The following is a 27,332-nucleotide window of genomic DNA, read 5'->3' as shown; positions in this document are numbered from 1 at the left end:
ATCTGATATATGCTAAGAGTTTACAAAGACAACACAATATCCATTTATAGTCAAATTATATGCAAGGCCACCAGTGTTCCCTCTAAGGCCAGTTTTTGGGAGTGGCCCAGCAGTGAAGATTGAATTGTGCTCACATTTATTTTCAACTTGTAATACCAGCGCAATTTAACCTACATGCAAACGAACACAAAAACCTGATATCGCTTGTGCACAAATGTTTGCGCATCTTTCGTAATCTAGCCCTATAATGGCTTCAGCACAGGGTGAAAAATGAATTGTGGAAACAAATAAGGAGATAAAAAGTGAATGGGTCTTTTTATTTATTACTAAAGTGAGTAAAAATAAATGAAGTACCACAGTTTCTTTGCCTGTACCATTGAGGGTTCCAGGATAAAACTAAAGCTTATCTATATGGGAGTTTCCAAAGTTTTTAAATAAACATATAACAAATCTTTATTTATCTGTTTTAAAATAGCATGATACAATTGTACCACTGGAATAATTTGACTCATTATAAAACGAAAACATTTAAAGAGGAAGCATTCTGAAGATAAGAGCTTTTTATAATGCCCCTCAATTAACCTCACAGTGCAGATTACTGCAATAATGTGATAAACAGTAAAACAGCAGTCACCTGACAGTTATATAAACATGAAACCTCTGCTGTTTAGTTGTGCTATTAGGTTACTAACAATTTATGGTGATCATCTATCACCTATAATTAAAAAAATATTTTTCCCAGTATAAAGTTGCCATTTAATGAGTTTCCTTATTGTATTATAGAACTCTGAATAGGTGACTGAGGGTTGTCTTCTGTTTTATATGGGAATTGTGGGAGGCATTTATTGTCAAAGGCACACTTATTGGTATTCATGTATTAATGTAGGGTCTATCCAGTGAGAGAACTCCTTCAAATGCCTGATGTTAAAAGCATTGTGACAATATTGTTATTTTAGAAATGGATCCGCATTTTGATCGAGATTGCCTATGAAATACAAATGACTAAAATCATTGTTTGAAGGCAGTCTAGCCAAGAGGTATTTTACTAGAGAGGCGACGCTTCTCTAATATTGGAGGACATTTAAAGCAGCATCACAGTCTACAGTGAAGCTTTAATCTAAATGATAACTTTACATAGTATTGAATGGCAATGCAATTTACATGTGTCCGCTCAACCTCTTTTGTTACAATACAATAGTAAAAGTAGCACATAAATAATAAACCTATATGAGCTGTGGCATTGTGGGAATACTGTATATGTGTATGTATTATACTGTAAAATACTATATTATGTATTTAATGTCATTTTCAATTGAAATAACATGGTTTTAATGTTTGCTTTGTTCTTTTCTTTTTGGGAACAAGATTTTAGATACAGGAAGAATATCAATATTCCATAATAGACTGAAGCCGCTGCTTTTTCTTTTACCAAAGTGCTTTTTTTTCAGCTTTGCACTTTGTAAAATGTGTTTTTTGCAATTGGCGGCTTTCACTGTACTGCGTGTGTTTTAATCCAAATATCACAGCGGCACTGTAACAAACATGTTCTAAAAGTAAATTATAAAAGCAAAGGCTACTGTCTTCTATGGGCTAAAATGAAAAAAAACACCAAAAGTAAAAAGCAGGTTTATTTAAATTACCTTAAATATATAATATACTATTTTACCAGTTTAATACATAACACACTACATGCACAATATAGCCACATCCCCATCTCCTATAGGTCTCCTTTTGTTCTTTATTAACAATGATGACATACATAGTAAATATATAGGCATTCCGTGGGAGTTTCATCAGGGATCCATGGCAGTTACATGTATTTTAATGAGGAAATATCGCTGAAAGTTTCTAAATTTTGTAAACCATATCCTTCATCTTAGGTAAACCTTTTCACACTGTGGCGAGATTTGCAATTGTAAGAAATCTATTGAATGTACAGTGAAACTTAGTTGCTGGGCATATGGAGTGCGACAATGGCAAAACAGATATGGATCATTAGGCCTCAAATTTAATGGTTTTCTACAGAGCCTGTGTATTAAATGCTTTTAAATGCAAAATTAACACCCTGTAATTAGAGTGTGCAGTTTTTGCATTACTGGCTCCAGTTTAGTAGATTACAATTGAATAAATACAGGCTTTGTGAGTCACGCAAAAGGTAGCCCGGAGCATATAATTACATGGGGGAGAGCTTTTGACTCTCAGTATGGCAGTTACCAGGGTTATGTTTAGGGGTGGAGTGCTGGGACCATCTTTTTAAGGATAGGGAAGCAGAAGTAGGGCCTCTGGAGACAACTTGTGAGAAGTAGCTCCCTTTCTCCTTCCCCTTTTATTGTAGGTTGTGCCGCAGCTTCTGGGGGTGCCTGCCAGGTGCACTTAATTTTAGGTGGAATGGGTTTACCTCCTAGTTGGCCAGGAGAGGTTGAGCTTTCAGTAATGGAACCTGAGTGAGGTAATTGTGGTTATGTGGTGGTCAAGCCCGGCTGGGTTTATATGTTTATCAGTATTATGGTTATTTATTTATATTTATGGTCATTGTGTTTTAATATGTTTATAAATAAAGTTAAGCTGCAGCCTTTTATAAACCCTTTTTTAATGTCTGTAGTTATTGGGAATTATCACCATATATGGGGCCAAGAAGATAATGTGAGGTTGAGATAAATTTACTGCTTGAAAAGAGAAAAAATATAAGATCACTTGCATGAGCCAACGATTAACAATGATCCCTATAGTTTCAATAACAAGTTCTAAGCAAGTTGATGGTTAAGGATATGCCATATATACGCCATGATGCAAGACTCCAAATATTCTAACTTGCTACTTGGTATTTGAGAGCGGTTAGAAGTTTTTAAACTTTGTTGCCACATTGCTTTTGGCTATTTATTGTATCCAAATTGTATCCTGATCGAGACTATTTTTGGTCACAATTTAACGGACCATACAGCAAGCAATTCTGCATTTACGGAGCTGAAGATAAATACATATGGTCTATCTACACTGACAAGTGGGACTCTATTTCTTCATCATCACCGACTGTGGTGCTCATTGTCCAATCCTTACCTCATATCAATTGAGGTTTTGTCTTGTGAGTACCCACCCTAAAGGGGGGATTGTGTGATTGTTTTATGTATGTATTTGTATTAAACAAGATAACACTATGAGGAGATTCTCTGTGAGCTTATTCCCATAGATTTTGACATGTATGTATATATATATATATATATATATATATATATATATATATATATATATATACATATATAAATATATAAATAAAACACACATTAAATATATATATTTAAAAAACATATATATATATAAATATTTTATTTATATATATATATATATATATATATATAAATATATATTTAATGTGTGTTTTTCTATATAAATATATATAGGGGCCGCACTCTCACTTAATGATACAACATCTACCAGGGTGCCGGTACAATATATATATATATATATATATATATATATATATATATATATATGTGTGTGTGTGTGTGTGTATATACAGTATATATATATATATATATATCTCAATATAAATAGGTGAATAAAACTAGATGGTTTTTCCCGCTACACCGGATGTGATCATCAAAGGGAGTGAGGCGGGGAGAAGTTTGCAACAGCAGACATTAAAGAAGACATAAATTACTTAAATCAGAAGCCCCCCTGTAGCCCAGTCATCCTGTCCCTCTTATCGTAATTTTTAATTTACCTGCCTTCTGCCTGTGAAAGGCTGTGAAGTGTGTGCGTTTGGGCAGAGAGGAAGAGGGGGAGACTGCACGATGTGCAGTACTGAGTGTGCTCACGTGACGTGACGTCCCCGCAGTGCTAATTGCCTAATGTCGAGTTGTCCTGACATGCTTCCTGATCACATTGCAATATAGCATCTGCTGGCCAACCGCTCGCTCCATCCCTCACCTGCTCTACCCTGTAGCCTCTAATACAAATTGCCTTTTAGAGTGGAGGCAGAGCGGCCACAGCTGAGCTGCTTGAGCCTCTGTCTTGTCATCTATCATGTGCTCAAAAAGCAGAGTCCGTTCCGTTACCAGCTTCTCACATGTGCTGAGCTCTCTCTCTCTGTGTAGCTGCCAACTGCCGGCCCTGGTGGGCCAGGCGGACAACCAGGAATTTTCCCAGTATCCCTGAGGCCCAATCCGGCCCTGTAGATCATGCAATTTTAAAAACTTTACAATTTAATCTATTATTAAATTTGCTTCATTCACTTGGTATCTTTTGTTGAAGGAGCAGAAATGCACTACTATGAGCTAACTAAAAGCCAATGACAAGAGGCAAATATATGCAGCCTTCAGTCAGCAGCTTCTGAGTCTAGCTAGGTATACTTTTCAAGTAAGGATAGATGAACAAAGCAGAGGGCGCTTCATGTGCATATAAGTTTTCAAATAAACAGTGCAGTGTAATATGCAAGCAGGGTATTCCCAATATGCAACAGCCCTCTGTTGTGCTGATAGGTGCGTTCTGGTGACTCTCAGTGCTTCAGCATACTGCACAGTGGTGATCAGCTCCTTTCCAGAAGGTCAAGTAGGCAAGATTTAACACATATAGACCAGAGGCGTGTGTTAAAACTTCAAAATAATTTTAAATATAAAACGGTTTTAGGGATAAAACAATTGTTTTAAAATTTGAGGGTTGGAACATTCATTCAGAACCCCTATAAAATGCAACGTGTTTCTCCGTTAGTATAGCGGTTTGATTCCATTATTTTCTTATGATACCATTATTTTCTTATGCCTGAGGAAACGCGTTGCATTTTATTGGGGCTCTGAATACATTTTTAAACTCTCAAATTTTAAAACAATTGTTTTATACCTAAAACAGTTTTATATTAAAAAATATTTAGATTTTTTAACACACGCCTCTGGTCTACATGTCTTAAATCTTGCCAACTTGACCTTCTGGAAGGGAGCTGATCACCACTGTGCAGGGAGCTGGAGCACTGAGAGTCTCCAGAACGTGCCTATTAGCACAATAGAGTGCGACTGCATTAGAGCGCCACCTACATTATATGTATTAACCCCTAATCTGACCCCCCAACACCGCCGCCAGCTATATTAAATGTATTACCCCCTAATCTGATCCCCCTACACCGCCGTCACCTATATTAAATTTATTACCCCCTAATCTGATCCCCCTACACCACCGCCACTTATTTTAAATATATTAACCCCTAATATGATCCCCCTACACCGCTGACACCTATTTTAAATATATTAACCTCTAATATGATCCCCCTACACCGCTGACACCTATTTTAAATATATTAACCCCTAATATGATCCCCCTACACCGCCACCACCTATATTAAATTTATTAACCCCTAATCTAATCCCACTACACCGCCGCCACCTATATTAAATTTATTAACCCCTAATCTAATCCCCCTACACCGCCGCCACCTATATTAAATATGTATTCTATTGGCTATTCTAATCAGCCAATAGAATTACAGTAGCTCTTATTCTATTGGCTATTCAAATCAGCCAATAGAATTAAAGTAGCTCTCATCCGATTGGCTGATTTGAATTTGAAGGCTCAAATCAGCCAATTGGAATTCAAGGGACGCCATTTTTAATCGCGTACCTTGAATTCCTATTCAGTGTACGGCGGAGATCGTATGAAGAGGATCCTCCACGCTCCATTACTCCGGTCTTCAGTTCCAGCATCGCCGATCTTCAGTTCCAGCATCGCCGGTCTTCAGTTCCAGAGTGGGCGGTCTTCAGCTCCGCGGTCATCGGTCTTCAACTCCTCCACTCCGCGCCGGCTGGTTCCTGGAAGAAGTTATTAACTATTTAATAGCTATTGTACCTAGTTAAAATAAATACAAAGTTACCTGTAAAATAAATATAAACCCTAAAATAGCTACAATGTAATTATTAATTATATTGTAGCTATCTTAGGGTTTATTTTATAGGTAAGTATTTAGTTTTTAAATAGGAATAATTTAGTTAATAAGATTAATATTATTTAGATTTATTTCAATAATAATTAAGTTAGGGGGTGGTAGGGTTAGACTTAGGTTTAGTGGTTAATATAGTTAATATAGGTGGCGGCGGTGAAGAGGGATCATATTAGGGGTTAATACATTTAATATTGGTGGCAGTGGTGTAGGGGGATCATATTAGGGGGTAATATATTTAAAATAGGTGGCGGCAGTGTAGGGGGCTCAGATTAGGGGTTAATATAGTTAATGTAGGTGGCGGCGGTGTAGGGGGCTCAGATTAGGGGTTAATATAGTTAAAATAGGTGGCGGCGGGGTAGGGGCTCAGATTAGGGGTTAATATAGTTATTGTAGGTGGCGGCGGGGTAGGGGGCTCAGATTAGGGGTTAATATAGTTAATGTAGGTGGCGGTGGGGTAGGGGGCTCAGATTAGGGGTTAATATAGTTAATGTAGGTGGCATCGGGGGTAGGGGCTCACATTAGGGGGTAATACATATAATATAGGTGGCGGCGGTGTAGGGGGCTCAGATTAGGGGGTAATAAATTTAATATAGGTGGCGGTGGTGTAGGGGGATCAGATTAGGGGGTAATACATTTAATATAGCTTGCGGCGGTGTAGGGGGATCAGATTAGGGGGTAATACATTTAATGTAGCTGGCAGCGGGGTCCAGGAGCGGCCGTTTAGGGGTTAATATATTTATTATTAGGAGTGAGAGGGGGGATTGCGGATAGAGGGGTATACGTGTCGGGCTATGTTTGGGAGGCGTGTTAGACAGTAATGGGAGATTTTATACTTTAGTTAGTTTTTTTACTTACGCTTATTTCTGGACATCGCTAGTTTGTCTGATTTACGGCACTTTAGGAACTGTCGGCACCGTATATGTGATAGGTCGCTGTACGAGGTGAAACTACGGGCGGCGCCGGTTTCCACGCTTGCGCCGAAACCTGCGCTGTATATCGGATCGCGCCCTTGGTCTTAGAGTGTTTGATTTTATTAGCATTTTGTATTAGAAATATTGTGTTAATAATATCTGTATAATTTCACTTGCATTTGCTTGCTACATATCCGTAGATCTTAGATACATAATATAGATTTTAGATACATACCATATCTGTATGCGTATTTTGATACATACATATTGTCACTTTTTATGATATAGCGCCCCCTCATTGTTTTTCTCTCTCTAGTTTTTAAGGATAAAAAGAGAATCAAACAAATTAGATAATACAAATAAATTAGATAATTCAAATAAATTAGATAATACAAATAAATTAGATAATACAAATAAATTAGATAATACAAATAAATTAGATAATACACATAAATTGGAAGGTTATTTAAAATTGCAAACTGAATCATGAAAAAAAAATGTTGGTATAAATAACACATCATAAACACCTGCCATCTATGCCCATCATGCCCCAGCTGAAATACGTAGATAAATAATTTACTTTCAAGTTTGCTATTTTGGTACTAGTAAAAGGTTAATTTCACTCATGTAAATGGTTATTGTCATTTGACACTCTACAAAGGTAGTAGGTACCAATACAAACACCTGTAATGTAAGGGATAGACACGTTAACGGATCATTGTATTAGTGATTTGCATTTGTTTAGAATTAAATTAGTAGGTTTAGGGAAATTTACCAATAGGAAATATGTTTTACTTGCTAACCTGTTCATTTCTTCATGAACAACATTTGCACTTCAGCAAAAAAAAAAATCTTTACTCTCAGCTTGTAATACCAGTGTACAGATGCTAATGGTATACTCACTGGGGCCCTTTTATCAAACTCCGTATGGAGCTTTAAGGGCCGTGTTTCTGGTGAACCTTCAGACTCGCGGGAAACCCCAATTATGAAGCAGCGGTCTAAAGACTGCTGCTCCTTATCCTGTCCGCCTGCTCTGAGGAGGCAGACAGAGATTGCATGAAATCAACCCAATCAAAAATGATCGGGTTGATTGACACCCCCTGCTAGCGAATCTGCAGGGTGCGGCGTTGCACCAGCAGTTCACAAGAGCTGCTGGTGTAATGCTGAATGCGGAGAGCGTATTTTCCTCTGCGTTCAGCGATGTCTGTCGGACATGATCTGCTGATCGGATCATGTCGGACAGACATTTCACAAATAGGCCCCACCACTGTATCAATTCAAGTGCAATTACTGCTAGATATCTTGTGCAAAATAGCTTTCGACTTGTAGTCTAGGCTAATGTGGTTAATGCCATTGAGAGGTGGTTAAACACATAGATAAAGTAATATGCAAAATCTGCAAACAGGACTTATTCAGCTAGTGAGGAATCTCAGTTACATGACCCCTGCTTCCTGATTTCTGCTGACTGCAAGGGTCATGAGCTGGACCTTACCTACCTTTTGCATAGGCTAAACACATAAAATACTTCATTCAGTAACGCAAAAAAAATGACATACATAATTTTTTGCAATAGAACATCACTTTAAATCTTTATACAGCTTCTCAAAATAGCAAATAGACTACTTAGACTAACACAGCACTAAACAACTATCATCTAGATTCTTTCTGCTATGAATATACATCATTTTATAAATGTTTAGTACAAAAAGTAATTACATCTGTGCTTTTGATCAAGTTGCAACGTTATTAATATTCATTGTTTTTCCTCATGTTTATTTAAAGACGTTACCATGTGTTACTATAGTAAGCTTCTTATTTGTATTAATTGAAAAAAAACTGTTCTGAATGTACAGAGGAAATTAAACATCTGCACGAAATGAGAAACATTAGTGTGTACTGATGAACGCTCAGATGGCATCTTCAGTTAACAACTGGTATTCTATGTCAGTGCAATAAAGCTTAACATTACTTCTTAATTCGTAAGGACAGTGTACAATCATTTTCTAATGTCTTGTTCATACTTTTCTATCTGTAAATCACATTTATATATATATATGTACTGCATCAATATAAAAACCATCTCCATTACTATTTTCCAAATGATCTTACACATATTTATATCAATATATGATTCAATATCTGTAATATAAAAGCACATACGTTCAACAAAGTATTTTTATTTTAAATTAAAAAATCCTTATATGTCATTCAAGGCTATTTACGCAGGTGTATGACAATAGCCATTTATAAATAATGTACTAAAAGATCAGAAAAAATAAAGGTCAGTAAACGCACACCATATCCTTAAATTGTATGCAGCCAATATCTTAATCTCTCCTCTAATTTATTTGCGAGTAGGGTGAACCATTATAAAGATGAATCTTTTCTAATTGCTCCCTCCTCTATGACCAGTTAAATCTTATAATCATTAATGATGATCAGCAGAGCCAACTAGCAACTAGGGCTACTGAATGGATTAGCAGCAGGTTCTGCTAAAGACCATCAGTGCACAATGGGGCCCCAGCTGCACTTCTACTGTGTGTTTAACCACTTTATGAGGGCACTGTGTTTTAAATTTAGATATGTGTTATTTTCTTTTTTATATTGAATTCCATGTATTCAGATACGTTGCTGGTATTCAGGAGTTTCAGTATGTAATTTACAGGCAATTATATACCCTAGTTTGGGACAGATTACAAGTGGCCACCAATATCGCTTAATCGCGATACTATTAGTGTGCAACTTTGATATTACAAGCCAATGGTAAAGCGCGTTAACCCGAGAAGGATTAGTGTGGCTGGCTTTGCTCGAGTGCAACCTATACTTTCAATGGATATCATGACAACACTGATTTGCGCTGGTATTACAAGTTTATAGTTATAGCTTGTGCTTGTGCTCGTGCGGAAGCCAAAACTGCATTAGAATATTTAGTACGACTTCAAACCTGAAATAAACTGTAAGAGTTGAAAAAAGTTGCACAAAACACATCAAAAACACATTGAAATAAAGTATTATAAACATTTATACACTTTTTAATAAAAATATTTTATTAATATGTGTATACATGTGTATATTTACTTGTTTACATGCATACACATATACACATAAATACACATGTCCTCGTAATACACACGCTATAAAGCCCAATTACTTTATTTAATACACCAATAGTATGTGCAGTATGTTTATCTATGTTGTTGTCTGTATGTCTATCAGTTTATGGTCAGCAGGCCAGATTCTCTGCAGAATGTTGACCTGTGCAAGATAATGTATTTGCTGCATATTCAACCTTACCAGTTTCTTCCCAAAGTAAAAGGTGACCTGTTTAGCTTTCATTATTACTGTGCCCTCATGCCTCCTGCTTCCTCTGCCTGTGTTACTTACTTCACATTTACTTGGTATATGTGTTAATAGTAAAAGAAAATTACACTCAGACACCTTGTGACGATAATTTTACTTTAAATCACATTACCATTGTTTCTTACTGCAGAGTGAGTGCACACACAGGGCGCCATGTACTAAGCTTTCGAAGTGACCGTCCGACTGTATTTCCGCGTCAAAATTCGCTCACGATCTGCTTCTCGTATGTATCAATCTGTGATCGGGTCGAAAAACCACTATTTTCATCAGCTATAGTAATTTTACACAACTGATCGTTCCGAAGCCTTTTTCCACTTACTACATGTTCGATCGCACGTAAATTCACTGTAATCAGAAATTATGAATGTTACAACTAATCCGTCCACTCCAACTTTCACTGTAACTTTGCGTGATTTGCTTCGCGACCATTTAGGTAGCGAATGCAATAGAAAACTATAGGGGGTATTAACCGGACGCCAGGACGCCCTTTCAAAATCAAACATTTGGGTTTCATTTTACTTCAAAATAAGTGATTTCCATGTTCCATGTAGGCCTTATTTTTTAAAATACATTAAGCAATAGAAAAAAAATGGAGTATATTAGAAAATTGAAAATGTTTTCCATGCTCCATCATGAATGCTTTATTTTTGGTACACTGGAACTTTAAAAAATAGATACAGAGAGAAATAATCAAATTAATAAATCTATTTTAAAGGAACAGTAAACCAGAAATTGTACAATCAAGATTCCGTTAACAGAATCCAATTTTATAAAACATGAACGTAAGAGACACAATTTTGGAGCAGACAAGTAAACAATATAAATATTCATTTTGAGATTAGTTATAATTACCACGAATATCGCTATCATAGTCATCGGTTATGCCCTCAATGACCTCCGTGCCAAGCCTCTGTAAAACTTTTCTTTCAAAGTCTGTCAAATCTGCGACATAAGGTTGTCCGCCTCCAGTACCTCGGGCATATTGCTTTTCTTTGGCAATTTTGGATTTAGTTTGACACTTGATATCGTTGAACCTTTTTTTGCCGGACTCAATATCTTTTTTAGTGGGTCCTTGAGCACTCACTGCGTCGCTAATTTTCTCCCAAATAATCTTCTTACGAGCACCGGGGGTTTGCTTGACTCGACTACTATAAATATTGTCATAATATTCGAGTACTAGATCAACAAGTACAACATTCTGTTGATGCGAGAAGTTAGGGTTGCGAGTCTTCTTAGAAGTAGCAGAATCTCCGGAGCAAGCCATTTTGTCAAAGTGAATACCGAAAAGTAAATAAACAATATTCTAAGATTTCTGGGAAAATGCACATTCTTATACATGTCAGCAGCCAGACGTTGCCGCTTGTCTGACGATTATGACACCTAGATCGTCACGTGGGTAAAGAACTAAACAAATCAGGTCGCAGACTGCTTCTTAACTTTGCTCTTTCGCGCCGAACTAAGCTTCAAAGTTATCAATAATCCGATTGTCTTCGACACACAATAGACGCAAAATTTTACAGCTTGGTTTTTAGTACATTCATGTAATGAAGTTCCATCCGCATGGTGCGAATGCCGGCGGGTTAATTCAATACGGTCTGTGCGAAAAAATTGACGCCTTAGTACATGGCGCCCACAGACCTTTTCATGATCATGATATTAGATGTTTACATTACAGAGTCTTACACATCCTGAGAGCCAGGGAGTAACATCTGCTAAAATGTTACTAAGGCTCTTAGCTTTTTGGATTATTCAACATCATCTATTTACAAATGCCCCTTCATGTTTTGTAAAAATTGTGTGTCTGGCTTGTCAGTATCCAGTATAAGTTGAATTTTAAATTACAAATAAAAATTTCACCCCTGCCATGTAAAAATATAACCATGGGTGTTCTTTCTCAGGTCCAAACATAGCCATTTAACTCTTTGTTTTAATTTGCTTTCATTAAACAGTGTATAGATTATATATATATATATATATATATATATATATATATATATATATATATATATATATATATATATATATATATACACTGTGTGTGCGCGCGTGTATTTTAGAATGTGTGTATAAAACAATATTAATTGTGAGGGGGTTGAAAGTCTAGGGGAGTTCCTACACTTTTTTTGTAGGACTTAACTCCTGGATATATGTAATTTATGATTCAGAAACTGACAATCCTAGAAACTTGTACCTGGCTACAGACAGACATCCAAGTCATTAAAAAATACCACCTTTAGAAAGTATTTGCTAAAATTCAATGCTGTCTGTTTAGAAAAGAAAATTAAATAGCATTGCAATAATTTCTATGGCTAAAACACACATTTAATGAATTGTCTTTTAGTCAAAAGTTACTTAATTTCTTTTCAACTCTAACGTTTACAGGTACCAACACCAGAGATTCGGGCGCATAATCTGTACTTTGATCTGTCTGCTTATGGAATTGATGTAACTAGTGCTGGAAAAGAGGCTACACTTGGTCATCCAACAGGGATTAAACCAGGGTTCCATCTGAAAATTTATGGGACATTCAGAAACCGTTATATGGCCTTGGCATGCCCAGCTTCTGATGCCAAAGTACTGAGATTCTTGAGACACACTCCAAATTCCTCAGTAAGTCCAACTAGTATTTTAAGAAAAAGATGATTTATTTTACTATCCATCTATCTATCCATCTATCTATCTATCTATCTATCTATCATCTATCTATCCGAGTGTGTATCTTTTAGAGAGATTTATAGGGGAGATCTTTATCTGTATTATTAAAAAAAAGATTGCCGAACTCAGATAAAAAATATTTTATTTAAAACAATGGAAACACAAAAAGATTATTAAACACTGGTCTAATTTTTCAACTACAGCCTTATTTGTAGATCAATATCTATCTCTATACATACACATTTTTTTGTAAGTCTGTTTTGCTTGTTAATGGCCTTTAATTACTTCCAATTGTTAAAATAGTTTATTACTAAATATATGGACATTAAATAACTGGAATTATGATAAACAAGGCAGTGATATATTCCAGCAAAAGGTTGATTCAGGCGTGTTAATAGTTTTTCATTAATTATTTAACATTCTATAAAGGTATTCTGTTTTAAAATGAATGACTCATTAAAGGGACATTAAACACTTTGAAGTAATATAAAATGATAAAAACCTCTGCAATATACTTTCCTTATTTATTTTGTCCCTTTTTCCTGTAATTCAATGCTGAAATTGTGAGCTTTTTAGTTCTGTTAAAATGGAAGTGAAGAACACTGTTATGTTCCACACAGCCATTGGTTGCACACACTAGTGACCTTTTTATAACAGTCTCTATTTGGCCACAGGAGAGAAGGTAATCTAAGTTACAACATGGCAGCTCCCATTGATTTATAGACACTGAAACTTTACACTTATTTTGTCAATATTTAAACAGCTAATAAAACTTTAAAAAAATACATCTACATGTTATTCTCAGACTAATTTTTTCTTTGAATGCATCATTATATCTAGCATTTATTTAGTGTTTAATGTCCCTTTAATAACTGAAGACTTCTATTATTCCATATCACTAAAAGTTCAATTGGACGAGATTACGAGTGGAGCGCAAATTATCGCTCCCTCTCATGCACTTATTGCACTCGATTTTGGATTTTTGCGCACCGGGTACCATACGTATTACAAGTTGAAAGTAAAAAGTTTTTGGTCCTTTGTCTGCCTTTTTTTTTCCTAACATCTGAGACCTCATATCTTTGAGCCACTATAACTTGTTAATGTATTTTTTTCAATAATGTTTATTAGATACAGTTATTTTGTGCAACTTTTTATTTGAGCATAACAGTTAACCAGAACTCTGATGTTGCGTTATCCTTACATGTGTTAAATTAAATTTGCGCTAATACGGACACCTTTATTTTCAATTTGTAAAATGCAGTAAACTTTCGACCCTTTACATCGCTGGTCTTTCTCAATAGCATGGCTCGCCGCCAGTGGCAAGACCGTCCTATTTTAGCAAGCCTGAAGGGGGGAGTGAGGGAGGGAATACTAGACCTGAGCTATTGTACCCATATAATCACTTAAGGACCAGTGACGTACAGGGTACATCACGGTCGTTAAGGGGGTAAGGTCCACTTTTTTCACTTTATTTTTTTTTTCTTTATCCAGATTTATTTTTTTACATTGTTTTCTATTGTAATCTGATATTTTTAAATTGATATTTGTTATGTAATAAATGCTGATGTTTATCTACCTACACTTTTTGTCTTGTTGTCGCTTACATATATAGTTTATCATTAATAACTAAAGACTATTGCAATACATTAAGTTCTCTGATCAGAATATACAATGCACAGTTAATATATGTTCTAATAAAGTGGTTCTAAATAATAGATTACCAAAAACTAGACAAATTCCATCAATTAATTCTCTTCATGTCCTAACTGAGGGCCCAATTCTAAAAAGCTCTCTGGGCCGGTGAGATTCTATAAGAATGCTCGCCAGTCCTTCTATTTCCCTGGTGGAATTATATAAAGCCACTTTTTACCTTGAAAACAGGGTGTCTCACTAAGGGACATATACTGTATTTTCGTATGGGAAGGAGATGCATACATTACAAAAGCGCACTATGAAAATCTTAATTTTAAAAACCATACAAATTGTATTGTTTAGATGCATCAAAAATCATAACGAAATTGTTTATCAAAAATCATATTTGATCAAAAACATAACATTTGTAGGTAAATTCCACAGGAATAAATCATATTAACTAGGCACATCTTAAATTGTAATTTAAGTACACTGGATGTACAAAGAAAAGCAAGAAATTCATACTTAAAAGGACAAAATACAAAGCTTTAATGTAATTGTTGTTTTTTGTAAAATGGCTGGACATGGGTGTTCCATTGGCGTATATTATATTTTTATCTGAAATCCCAGCGTAATTAAATTTTTTCTCGCAAGTTAAAAAGTGGCGAATCTTCATCAAAATACTCAAAATACTCAAAACACTCATTCTGAAAGCAAAACCTATGCATGCGGAAATTAAAGTAAATTTAAGGTACAGTACACTGAAAACAGTGTAATTTTATTTGTATTAAGCATAATATTTAAGTTTTAAATCCCTGTATCTAGCAGAGAGCTCTCATTATTTGTATTGGAGACATCTAGCCACTCACAGAGACAGACCCTTTTTTAAATAATTCCATGAGGGCTGTCCCTGTGAGTGTTGACATTGGAAAACCACATCTAGACTTGAAAACTTTATGGAATCTGCCCCTCAATCCATAGTCACAAATGCCAATAACACAAAATGACAGCCATTGCAAAATCTAAGGAAGTAAACATTAAAGAAAAAAATATAGAAAAAAATTAGGATAGTGTGTTTAGACAGAATGGATTACATCTGGACATAGACGTCCTGTCCAAAGACATATACCCATGTTGTTCCAAAATTACATCTATGAAAGGCCTGTTATCATTTGACCTTGGTGCATCCAACCTATTTCCAACTCAACTGCAAACTAGGTAACATTTAACACACACATTTAAGAGTTATGTGTTTGTGTCCCCTAAAAATGGTAGATGATGTCTCTCAAGATAAAAAATACATTTTGACGTAAACCACTTGGTTGAATCTAATTCATTTATGGATCTAGCTGCAAAAACTTTAGACCATATTCACCTCCTATAATCAGTGGAGGGTAATAGGCTACCAACACAGACTGCATATTTAAAATATAGTCAACTATTAGACTATTATAGGTAACTAATATGATAAAAACAGTAAGAACAGCTAATCTTCAGTTCACCATATTAAAGTCATATAACAAAAGTGCGATGTTTTACTTTTAAGCAAGAGGTTCCTAGAATTATTTTATTCTACCCTTGGCCAATTAACATTCCCAAACTAAGGAGTACAATCCATCCTATCAGTATTTGGTTTCTTATTTATTACATTTCTTAACATATTACTACACATTGCTATAATAAGCTAGATACATAGACCCTTGTGAAATTGCACCTCATTGTAAAGATTGAGGTCATGTTTGAAATTTATTGAAGCTCACTTTACTTATTTTTCCTAGCATATTGTTAATGGGCTTTTCGGACATTAAAGAGAGTGGGATATGAAACCCAAAATGTTAATTTCATGATTATGGCAGAGCATACAAATATAAATCATTTTCCAGTTTACTTCTATTATCAAAGTTGTATAATTTTCGTGGTATATGTTGTTGAAGAAGCAGCAATGCAATACTGGGAACTAACCAAACACATAAGGTCAGCCAATAACAAGAGGGATATATGTGCAGCCACCAATCAGCAGCTACTTCCCAGTAGTGCAATACTGCTGCTGAGCGTACCTAGGTATTCTTTTCCAAAAGTTAGGTACAAAACAGTAAAAACAATGGACATAGGCTGAAATCACATACATAGAAATGTGACTAACAATCAGATGGCTAAAGTAGTAACCAGCTCTTGCTACACTGCTGAGAGCTCACATGATAAAACTACAACATCTGAGTATGAACAATTATAGGTATATGTCGAGAATTAATTGGATACTGCATTTTTATGCTGTGTGTTCTCAGCATTGTAGGAAGAGTTGTTTACTGCTTTTGTGATCTAATCGCTAGTCCTTTTCCTCTGTGTGTGATTTGAGCCCATGTCCACTGTTTTTTATGTTACCTTGTTTGATTCTGCTGATCACAGTTTTAACGCTTGCAACTTTATTTGTTAAAACTTTGTATTAAGGATAAGAAAGCAAAAATACCACATTCTCACACAGACTTAAACCTAGATATTTACATATTTTATAAAACAATAATTGAAAAGGCATAAATGCAAATGTGCTCACTTTAATATACTCTCATAAACTAGATATGTTGTTATTAAAGGGATAGGAAAGTCAAAATTAAACTTACATGATTCAGATAGACCTTGTAATTTTAAGACAATTTTAAATTCACTTCTATTTTCAAATGTGCTTTGTTCTCTTGGTGTCCATTGTTGAAAAATAACATTTGTCTTTTGTGATTGGCTAACTAGATATGTTCAGCTAGCTGCCAGTAGTGCAATGCTGTTCCTTTTACAAAGGATAACAAGTTAATGAAGCAAATTTGCTAACAGAAGTAAATTGGAAAGTTGTTTAAAATTGTATCTTACATACAAATCATGAAAGATAATTTGGGGGCTTCCTATCTGCATAAAAAAAAATACAATGGAACATACTGGAAAACAAAAACTGAATTCCATTTATGACACTTCTTTTAGGTTCCAATTTTGATTTTAAGTTCATTTTAGGACTCAGGATTACACTGAACTTCCCCTTTTGCGTTTTAAAAAACAAAATCTTTTCTGTTTGATAATAAGCAGGGAAATAACAAAAGAATGAATGTGAACCAATTCATTAATAAATCAATCAATTATCAGCTGATGTAGAGATTAGTAGATATACTTAGAGATGTTTAGTGTATTTTATGTTACTTTTTTATAACTGAAATAAATGAATCAGAATGATTGCTAAAGTTAGTGAGTGTGAATGCATGTTACACGTTAGACTATCTAGCTAGCTACAGAAGATTACTGTCCCCTTCATTTATCACGGTAAATCATAACACCACTGCTTATTCTTAGATAATTATTCTGATTGGTTAAGAACCCCCTTGGCCATCAGATTATGTTGTGTACCCATGTGTTTTATCCAAGGCCCTAGGTGGCTATATTGTTTTTCTCAAATTGTAGCTGCATTTAAACTGCAGTAAATTGTAAATAAAATTAAGTTAACGGTACAGTAAAATATTTCTTGTGGGTAAATAATGTATTTTTAACGTAGTACATTTTTTTTAAGACTTTTTTTTTACTGTGGCGAAAATAAACCTTTTTTTTTAAGCTTGTGGGACATTCCAATGTCCACCAAAAGGGCACCAATGGTCTTCATTATCAGCAACTGAGCTCCTATACATTGAATCAGTTGTGTACTTTCTGATAAAAAAATTATCAACTTTTACTTAACCTACCTAATGCAACAACATGTTTAAATAGTGCTCTTCCGTATGGATGGTAGAAATTTGTTAAAGTCTCATTAAGGTGGAGTAATAACCTTTTTGCGTGGCTTAAATTATAACACTGTTGTATCATGTTAGTCTCTGAAACATGATAAAGGTGCAAAAACAAGTGTTTGCAAAATTATATTGGCATTTTGCAGGATAAACAATTAGAAAAATGATATAATTTATGATGATTATTATTATTATCATCATCATTGAACCTACTCAACAGAGGGCACTGGTGCAAACATTTTATAGGGCTCCCAAATGTAAGTCAGTAGTAATTAATAAAAATAATATAGATGCTGCACTGTAGAATGATTTTGTTGATAGGTAGATAGATGGGTGGACCTGAAGCCCTCACTAATAAAGGCTCTACGGCAGACAAACTGTAAACTTGGCCCTCCAGAGGTTTTGGAACTACATTTCCCATGATGCTCAGCCAGCATATCAGCTGGTTGAGCATCATGGGAAATGTAGTTCCAAAACTTCTGGAGGGCCAAGTTTGAGGATGTCTGCTCTACAGTGTTAGAATTGTACACATTCTGAACATGCCTATGTATATGCATAGACTGGCTGCTATGCCCCCCCAGCACTTGGTCCCTGAGGCCACTGCACCTGCTGCACAAATGATAGTTCACCCTTAAATATCATCATTAATATCATTATTATTTGTAAAAAGCCAGAATTTTCTGCAGCGCTGAATACATGATTATTGTGCTATACAGTACAGTACAATTAGACTTCACACAGGATTCACAGGGGCCCCTGCTCCACAGAACATACTGTCTAGTGATATCATTAATTAATTCTCATTGCCTATATTGGACAGTCATAGCTTACCAGATTTATACCATTACTAGAAACTGTTATCACTATAACTCACTGAAAGGACATTAAACCCTTTTTTTTTTTTTTTTTTTTCGTGATTCAGATAGAGCATGCAATTTTAAGCAACTTTGTAATTTACTCCTATTATCAAATTTTGTTCATTATCTTTCTATCTTTATTTGAAAAGAAGGAATCTAAGCTTAGGAGCCGGCCCACTGAACCAAAAATGGGCTGGATCCTAAGCCTAGATTTCTGATTTTTCAAATAAAGATACCAAGAGAACGAAAAAATTGATAATAGGAGTAAATTAGGAAGTTGTTTAAAACTGCATGCTCTATCTGAATCACAAAAGAAAAAAAATTGGGTTTAGTAACCCCTTAAAGACCGGGCATTTCAGACTAAAACTTCCCCAAAAGGCCAGAGCATTTTTAGCATTTTTGCCATCATTACATTTATAGAGAAATAGAGCCTTGTTTTTTTTTTATTTACCTAGCAAAACTATATATATATATTTTTTAGAAGACAACCCAAAGTATTGATCTAGGCCCATTTTGGTATATTTCATGTACCATTTCACTGCCAAATGCGGTCAAATAACAAAAATCGTTAACTTTTTCACAAACTTTAGGTTTCTCACTGAAATTAGTTACAAACAGCTTGTGCAATCATAGCACAAATGGTTATAAAAGCTTCTCTGGGATTCCCTTTTTTTCAGAAATGGCAGACATATATTTGTCATTGCTTTTTGGTAATAAGAAGGCTACACTTTTATTATTCCCAGCAGTGAAGGGGTTAATCAGGTAGCTTGTAAGGTTAATTTCAGCTTTAGTGTAGAGATTACCCTCCCACCTGACACTTCCCACCCTCTGATCCCTCTCAAACAGCTCTCTTCCCTCCCCCAATGCCCAAATGGTCACCCCCATCTTAAGCACTGGCAGACATTCTCCCAGTATGCAATTTTACACCTTTTTCTTTCTAACGACACAATGAGTCCACGGATCATCTAATTATTATTAAGAATATCACTCCTGCTCAGCAGGAGGTGGGAAAGAGCACCACAGCAAAGCTGTTAAATATCACCTCCCTTCCCTCCAACCCCAGTCATTCTCTTTGCCTATGTTAGAGCAAAGAAGTGGTAAAGTTAGGTGTTAGGAAAAGATTCTTCAAGCAAGATTTTATTATTTTTTAAGCAGTGCAAGATTGTTCTGCTTTGCTCTAGGGTGTAGCCGTAGTCCATATCAGTCTCTTTAGGAGAGCAGTGGCGGCTTTAAAGCAATGGGAACTTGTGGGACATAATTCTCACTGCACCTCCCATATATTTATGCTGTCCTATCCATGCAAGCCTGAGTAAGATTACTCAGTCTGTGTTTCTATCCACAGGTCCATGTGAGGGATCTGTCCTCTCAAACCTAGTGAGCTGCCGTGCTGCCTGGCAGAAGTCTTAAGGTAAGTGATAACTGTAATTTTTTCTGGGACACATACAGAGAAAAAGATAGCACTTTCACATTTTTTTTTTTTTGGGGGGGGGCAAGTCACATTCACCTAGTTAGGAGAATGTATATTAAGGGCAGCAGAGCAGGCACTGGGGACAAGGAGAATCTGGCTCAGTGATGGTGGTGTATGTGTTTTAACTTTACTCCCGATGGCTGTGATAATACATTTAGCCAATCGGGAGTTTCTTGTGGTTACGCCCACGATGGGCGGAGTTAGATTCGGCGGCAGTCTATTGCGTGCCTTTTTGTCTGGCCCCGTATTACTTCCTGTGTTCCGCATTAGAAATCAGCTGCGTCACAGATTATGCAGCGTTGCAGATACGGTCCGATAATGTTAACAGACCTCTGCACTTAGACATTTGAGTCTAGATCAACTACAGGTCATATACTTCATTAGTAGGCAAGCAGGTAAGCACCTCAGCAGGGCTAAGCTGAGGTGTAGAGTTGTCTGAGGTGTTTTTTTGGGAGCCATTGTTTATTTCAAGAGACAGAAAAATAAAGCAGTTATTTTTGTCGTTTTAAAATTTAAAGAGACAGTAACTATTTTTTTTTTGGGGGGGGGCTATTTTCTAAATAAAAATATAAATTTTGTCTGTTTATTGGTGAATAAATATGGACCAAGAAACCCTGCAAGATGTTACATGTTCTTTATGTTTTGATGCTAATGTAGAACCACCAATCCCTTTCTGTTTCTCATGTATTGAGAGAACTTTACATTATAGGGATAGACTTTATCCTGAGCCAACATTGTCTAAGGCAGATACTGTTCAGGAGTCTTCTGACAATGTTCAAGATATGTCGCAGCTTTCTCCTCATATGTCCCAAAATTTAGCATCCATACAACCAGTGCCCTGCGCTTCCTCTATTACTCCACCTGGAGTTACCTTGCAAGACATCGCTTCCCTAATGTCATTAGCAGTATCTGATGCGTTGTCTGCTTTTCCCATGCTGCAGAGAAAGCGCAAGAAGAAATGTAATCAATCTGTGAATAAGGTTGCTGACACTGTAGTGGCTATTCCAAATGTTTCTTCTCAGAAGCCTGAAGAGGAAGATACTTCAGTAGCATCTGAGGGTGAAATCTCAGACTCAGACAGTGTAATACCTTTATCTGATACTGAAGTTGTTTCTTTCGGGTTTAAGCTTGAACACCTCAGTTTGTTACTTAAGGAGGTTTTAGCTACCCTGGATGACTCCGACACTACCATCATAATCAATCGTAAGAAGTCTAGTAAACTAAACAAGTACTTTGACGTGCCCTCCATGGTGGAGGTATTTCCTGTACCAGATAGGGCTACAGAGATTATTGCTAAGGAATGAGAGAGACCGGGTATCCCTTTTTCTCCATCCCCAATATTTAAAAAGATGTTTCCTATAGCAGACTCTATCAAGGAGTCTTGGCAGACGGTACGCTCAGTTAGCGTTGGCCCGGTTCATCAGGTTCCAGTCGGACAACATAACTTCAGTGGCTTACATCAAACATCAGGGAGGAACGCGGAGTTCCTTGGCCATGACAGAGGTAGCCAAGATAATTCAGTGGGCGGCGATTCACATCCCAGGAGTGAACAACTGGGAGGTGGACTTCCTGAGCAGGCAGACCTTTCACCCGGGGGAGTGGGAACTCCATCCGGAAGTATTTTCCAGCCTGATTCTCAAATGGGGTCAGCCGGAATTGGATCTCATGGCATCTTGGCAGAATGCCAAGCTCCCCAGGTATGGGTCGAAGTCAAGAGACCCTCAGTCTGTAACTGATAGATGCCCTGGCGGTACCTTGGAATTTCAGTCTCGCACACCTATTACCTCCGTTTGCTCTTCTTCCTCGGGTCATTGCTCGAATCAAGCAGGAGAGGGCATTGGTGATCCTCATTGCTCCGGCTTGGCCTTGCAGGATTTGGTGTGCAGACCTGGTGGACATGTTATCCCTTCCACCTTGGAAACTTCAGTTGAGGAAGGACCTTCTACTTCAAGGGCCCTTCGTTTGATTGAACGCTTAATTCTATCCAAGCGTGGATTTTCGGATTCGGTCATTAAGACCATGATTCAGGCTCATAAACCTGTGACTAGAAAGATTTACTACAAGATATGGCGTAAATATCTATATTGGTTTAAATCTAAGGGCTACTCCTGGAGTAGAGTTAGGATTCCTAGAATTCTGTCCTTTCTCCAAGAAGGTTTGGAGAAAGGTTTATCGGCAAGTTCCCTAAAGGGGCAAATATCTGCCTTGTCTATTTTGTTACATAAACGTCTGGCGGACGTCCCAGATGTGCAAACTTTTTGTCAGGCGTTGGTCAGGATCAGGCCTGTGTTCAAGCCAGTTACTCCTCCCTGGAATCTTAATTTAGTTCTTAATGTTTTTCAAGGGGCTCCGTTTGAGCCTATGCATTCCTTAGATATTAAGTTGTTATCTTGGAAAGTTTTGTTTCTTGTTGCTATTTCTTCTGCTCGTAGAGTGTCAGAGCTCTCGGCATTACAGTATGAGTCTCCTTACCTTATTTTCATTTGGATAAGGTGGTTTTGCGTAATAAGTTAGGGTTTCTCCCTAAAGTAGTTTCAGAACGGACCATTAATCATGAGATTGTTGTTCCTTCCTTGTGTCCTAATACTTCTTCTCAGAAGGAATGACTTTTGCAGAATATGGATGTTGTTCATGCATTAAAATTCTATTTAAAGGCGACTTATGATTTTCATCAATCTTCTGCTCTGTTTGTGGTTTTCTCTGGGAAACGTAAGGGGCAGAAAGCTACGGCTACTTTGCTTTCTTTGTGGCTGAAGAGTATCATTCTCTTTGCCTATGAAACTGCTGGACAGCAGCCTCCTGAGAGAGTTATGGCTCATTCTGCAAGGGCTGTTTCCTCTTCCTGGGCATTCAAAAATAAAGCTTCAGTGGAAAAGATTTGCAAGGCTGCAACTTGGTCCTCTCTTCACACTTTTTCAAGATTCTATAAATTTGACACTTTTGCCTCAGGTGAGGCCTCTTTTGAGAGAAAGGTTCTTCAAGCAGTGGTGCCTTCTGTTTAGGTTCCCTGTCTTGTCCCTCCTTATCATCTGTGTACTCTAGCTTGGGTATTGATTCCCAATAGTAATTAGATGATCCGTGAACTTGTGTCATTAGAAAGAAAACAAAATGTATGCTTACCTGATAAATGTATTTATTTCTTGACACGATGAGTCCACGGCCCGCCATGTTCTTGGACAGGTTGTTGGTATGTTATAAACTTTCGACAGCTCTGAACCTTGTAGCTTCCTTTCTTAACCCCTTACCTTCCCACCTCCATGATCCCTCCCCCTTCTAACTAATTTCTGCCATCCATCTTAGGTACTGGCAGCTGTCTGCCAGTACCCAGTTTTCTATAATTTTTATTTTACTTTAAAAAAACAACAACCCAACAACATTTTTTCTGTAGTTTTGCTGCCCAACTCCCTCCCTCTCCCTTATTTACCCTCCCTTTAAGAACCTTTTCCTACCCTCTAATCCCCCTTCCACTCTAGGATCCCCCTCTTCCTCCTTCCCCCTTCCTGCTGCTCTCAGCATTTTTTTTTCCTGAAGTTAGTGGTATCACCCATTTCCGCCCCCTCCAGTGATGGGCTGCCCACCCGCCTCCCTCCTAACCCTCCCACACCACCAATGATCGGCACCACCGCTGCCTAAAGCAGAAAGGGACACAGAATCATACAGGGTATGATGCATGTTCTTTAGGGCTTAACGACCAGCGCCATACAGGGTACGGCACTGGTCGTTAAGGGGTTAAAGCTCTACTAATCACTATTGTATAGTCCATTTGCAGTGGGCAAGACACAAAAACATAAATCATGACTGCAACATCCTTAAATCCATGTAGCAATTATGATCTGCAAATGTTTGTTTTCAAATTGCATTGTTGTGATTGTCAGTTTTAGTACAATCCTCTTCGTGCTTGGGATTTCAAATAAAACCCAGTGTTCGTGACCAGTTTTTCACCATTTGCTGTTCTGGCACAAAAAAAATAAAAAAATAAATAAGTTGCAGCCATTTCCTTCTAATAAAAACCTAGAGTCTTCTTCTTGATTTCAGATATACTGTATATCTTGTGAATTTCCTTGTAATCCCTAGTCAAAAAGGATGATCTTCCTGGAGTCATTCTGAAGTAATTGGTGATTCCAGACTAGTCATCAGAAGCAATCCTGAAGTAAGCCCACAGGCCGAAATATTTAAATGAGATGTCTCTAGAGTTATTCAATGGCTGTTCATACTTGTGAAGTAATCAGTAAGGTATTCTGCTAATCATTCTGAAGTCATCACCCAGACTTTTTTTTACCTTAGCTGATGACTTTATAAGCCTGATGATGTCTGATGATGTGCAAATGTCTGCTAAAGTACTTTGATGATCATCAAATGACTCCAGGATAGTCTCTATAGTAATTGTAATGGTCTTATTGGGATTGGATCTGTTTTTGCAGAAAAGATAAAATAGATATATTGAATAAGTAAGATATATTATTTGATATCTTATAGTGTGTTGCTGTTAAGAAATACCAACATATTATTAGGGAATACACAGTATTCATTAGGCAGCTTTTATCTATTAACAGTCATATAAAGGTTGTTTGATCTTTTTAAACAAAATAACCTTCTCAGGCTATAAGCTGTTAACAGGTAACAATTGCTACATAATATCAGGAAATGATACATATGTACTTACATATGAAGCAAGGCAGAGCAAGACTTTTAGTACACAGATCGATGTTAGGCTACCCTATTGCTGGAAATAACATAGGATCAGTATTTGTAAATATTTCATAGAACTAAGGTCAGTAGTCTCTAGAGCAGCGGTAAGACCGGTACTTACATTTACTGAGAGAAGTGTGTTGCAGCATATTGTAGCAAAAGACAGATGGAAACCAGGAATCCTTACAGCGTCTAGCAGCTCAGGAGGTGCTGTGATGGAAGCGATGCTGCTTACGTAAACACTCGGAGGAGACGGCTGTGTGGAGAGATCCAGGCAGAAGCTGAAAGCGGAAGGTTACTTCGGACTCCTATCCTCCTAACCGGAGGCGATATGCGACAGCTGAGTACAACCGGAAGGTAATACAGGAACTGTGGGATTCAGATAACAGGTAGCAAGTAGTAGAGGTTACCATACAGATTCCTCTGAACAGTAAGAGCGAGGTAATAGAACAGAGCTCAGTAACTACTGAGTAACCAGGAATACCAAGCAATTAGTTTAAGGTGGGACAAGATTTTATAGGCTAGAGAAAAAGACATGCCCGGCCCTTAATTAAAGATACAGATATGACAGTACCTCCTCACAAAAGGGAACCCACAGGGTCTCAAGGTCGGGGTCGATCAGGATGTCTTCCATGAAACACTGAAACAAGATGATCTGCAGAGAGGTTCGTGGAAGGTTCCTAAGAATCTTCATCACTAGAATACCCCTTCCAATGAACCAGGTATTCCAGTGTCCGTCCACGCCGTCTGGAATCAAGAATTTCAGCCACCTCATATTCTGGTTGGTCAGAGACAGTGGAATGAGACAAAGGAATAGGATCCCCTCTAATATGTTGGTACGGTTTCAACAATGATACATGGAAAGTTGAGTGTATTCGTAGTTCTCGGGGTAAATCCAAAGTGACTGCATTTTCGTTCACCACCTTCCTGATAACATAGGGTCCTATGTACAGAGATGAGAGTTTTTTACAGGGTGCATGTAACCGTAAATTTTTGGTGGAAAGCCAAACCTTGTCATCAATCTAATAGTTTGGGGGCTTACGGGGTCTGAGGTCATAATAATGTTTTTTAGTGATTTGAGCTTCCGCATTGTTGGATTTTAGATATTCTTGAATCCGTGACAATGTATTAGTGAGATCCTGAACATTCGGTGAACTGGAAGAATGGTCTGGCAATGGATGAAATGAGGGATTATACCCACAATTGGCATAGAAGGGTGAATATTTTGTAGATGCATTGGTTGCATTGTTGTATGCAAATTCAGCGTATGGAAGATAATCAACCCAATTGTTTTGTTGATGAGAATAATAAGCTCTGAGGTATTTTTCAAGGCATTGGTTTGCCCGATCCGGTCTGCCCATTTGACTGAAGATGATAAGCTGTACTGAGCTTTTGGGTAATGTCTAGACGTAAACAAAGTTCTTTCCAAAACTTGGAGGTGAATTGGCTACCCCTGTCGGTGGTTATGGATTTAGGTAAACCATGCAATTTCACTATGTTAGAGAGATATAGTTGAGCGGTTAAGGAAGCATTAGGTAGTCTATGTGACGGAATGAAGTGAGCCATCTTTGTGAGATGATCTATTACTACTAGTATCATTGTATGATTTGACGATTTTGGTAGATCAACTATAAAATCCATGGGAACCTCAGACCATGGTCTGTATGGTATGGGTAAAGATAATAGAAATCCATAGGGCTTTTTGATTTGGGGTTTTGTTTGAATACAAGTCGGATAAGATCCTATGTAGTTAGTGACTGTGTGACCCATATTTGGCCACCAAAACGAACGTTGTAGTAGTCGCAATGTCCTATTTATACCAGGGCACCCAGTAAGAACTAAATCATGTACCATATGAAGAATAGCTTCCTGTTCGGATGGAGGTACGTAAAGTAAGTTATTACGATAATACAGATTATCTGTTCCTTTTGTCAAAAACTTTCTAGGTAGATTAGCATCATTTTGTTGTGCTATCTCTAACTGTTCAAGTGTTGTGGTGTTCAAGGCCACTATCTGTTGTCTAGGTATTACAGTGGTTGGGTTAGCAGAGAGTATTGGTGGAGGAGGTAATCGAGATAG

At 37.0% G+C, this 27,332-nt stretch overlaps 1 protein-coding gene across 1 annotated transcript in view; it reads left to right on the top strand.

Annotated features, from left to right (window-relative positions):
• Nucleotides 1-27,332, top strand: part of LOC128642125 (uncharacterized) — a 229,387-nt gene that overhangs the window by 170,662 nt on the left and 31,393 nt on the right. Inside the window, exon 3 of the mRNA XM_053694805.1 lies at nt 12,580-12,807. Within this exon, the coding sequence (XP_053550780.1) occupies nt 12,580-12,807 (228 nt within the window). The remainder of the gene's footprint in view (nt 1-12,579; nt 12,808-27,332) is intronic.

This window comes from Bombina bombina, chromosome 1 (genome assembly GCF_027579735.1).
Source record: "Bombina bombina isolate aBomBom1 chromosome 1, aBomBom1.pri, whole genome shotgun sequence".
Lineage (NCBI taxonomy): Eukaryota > Metazoa > Chordata > Amphibia > Anura > Bombinatoridae > Bombina > Bombina bombina.
The sequence above is the reverse complement of the archived record's forward strand: the minus strand, read 5'-3'. Positions and strand labels throughout refer to the sequence as shown.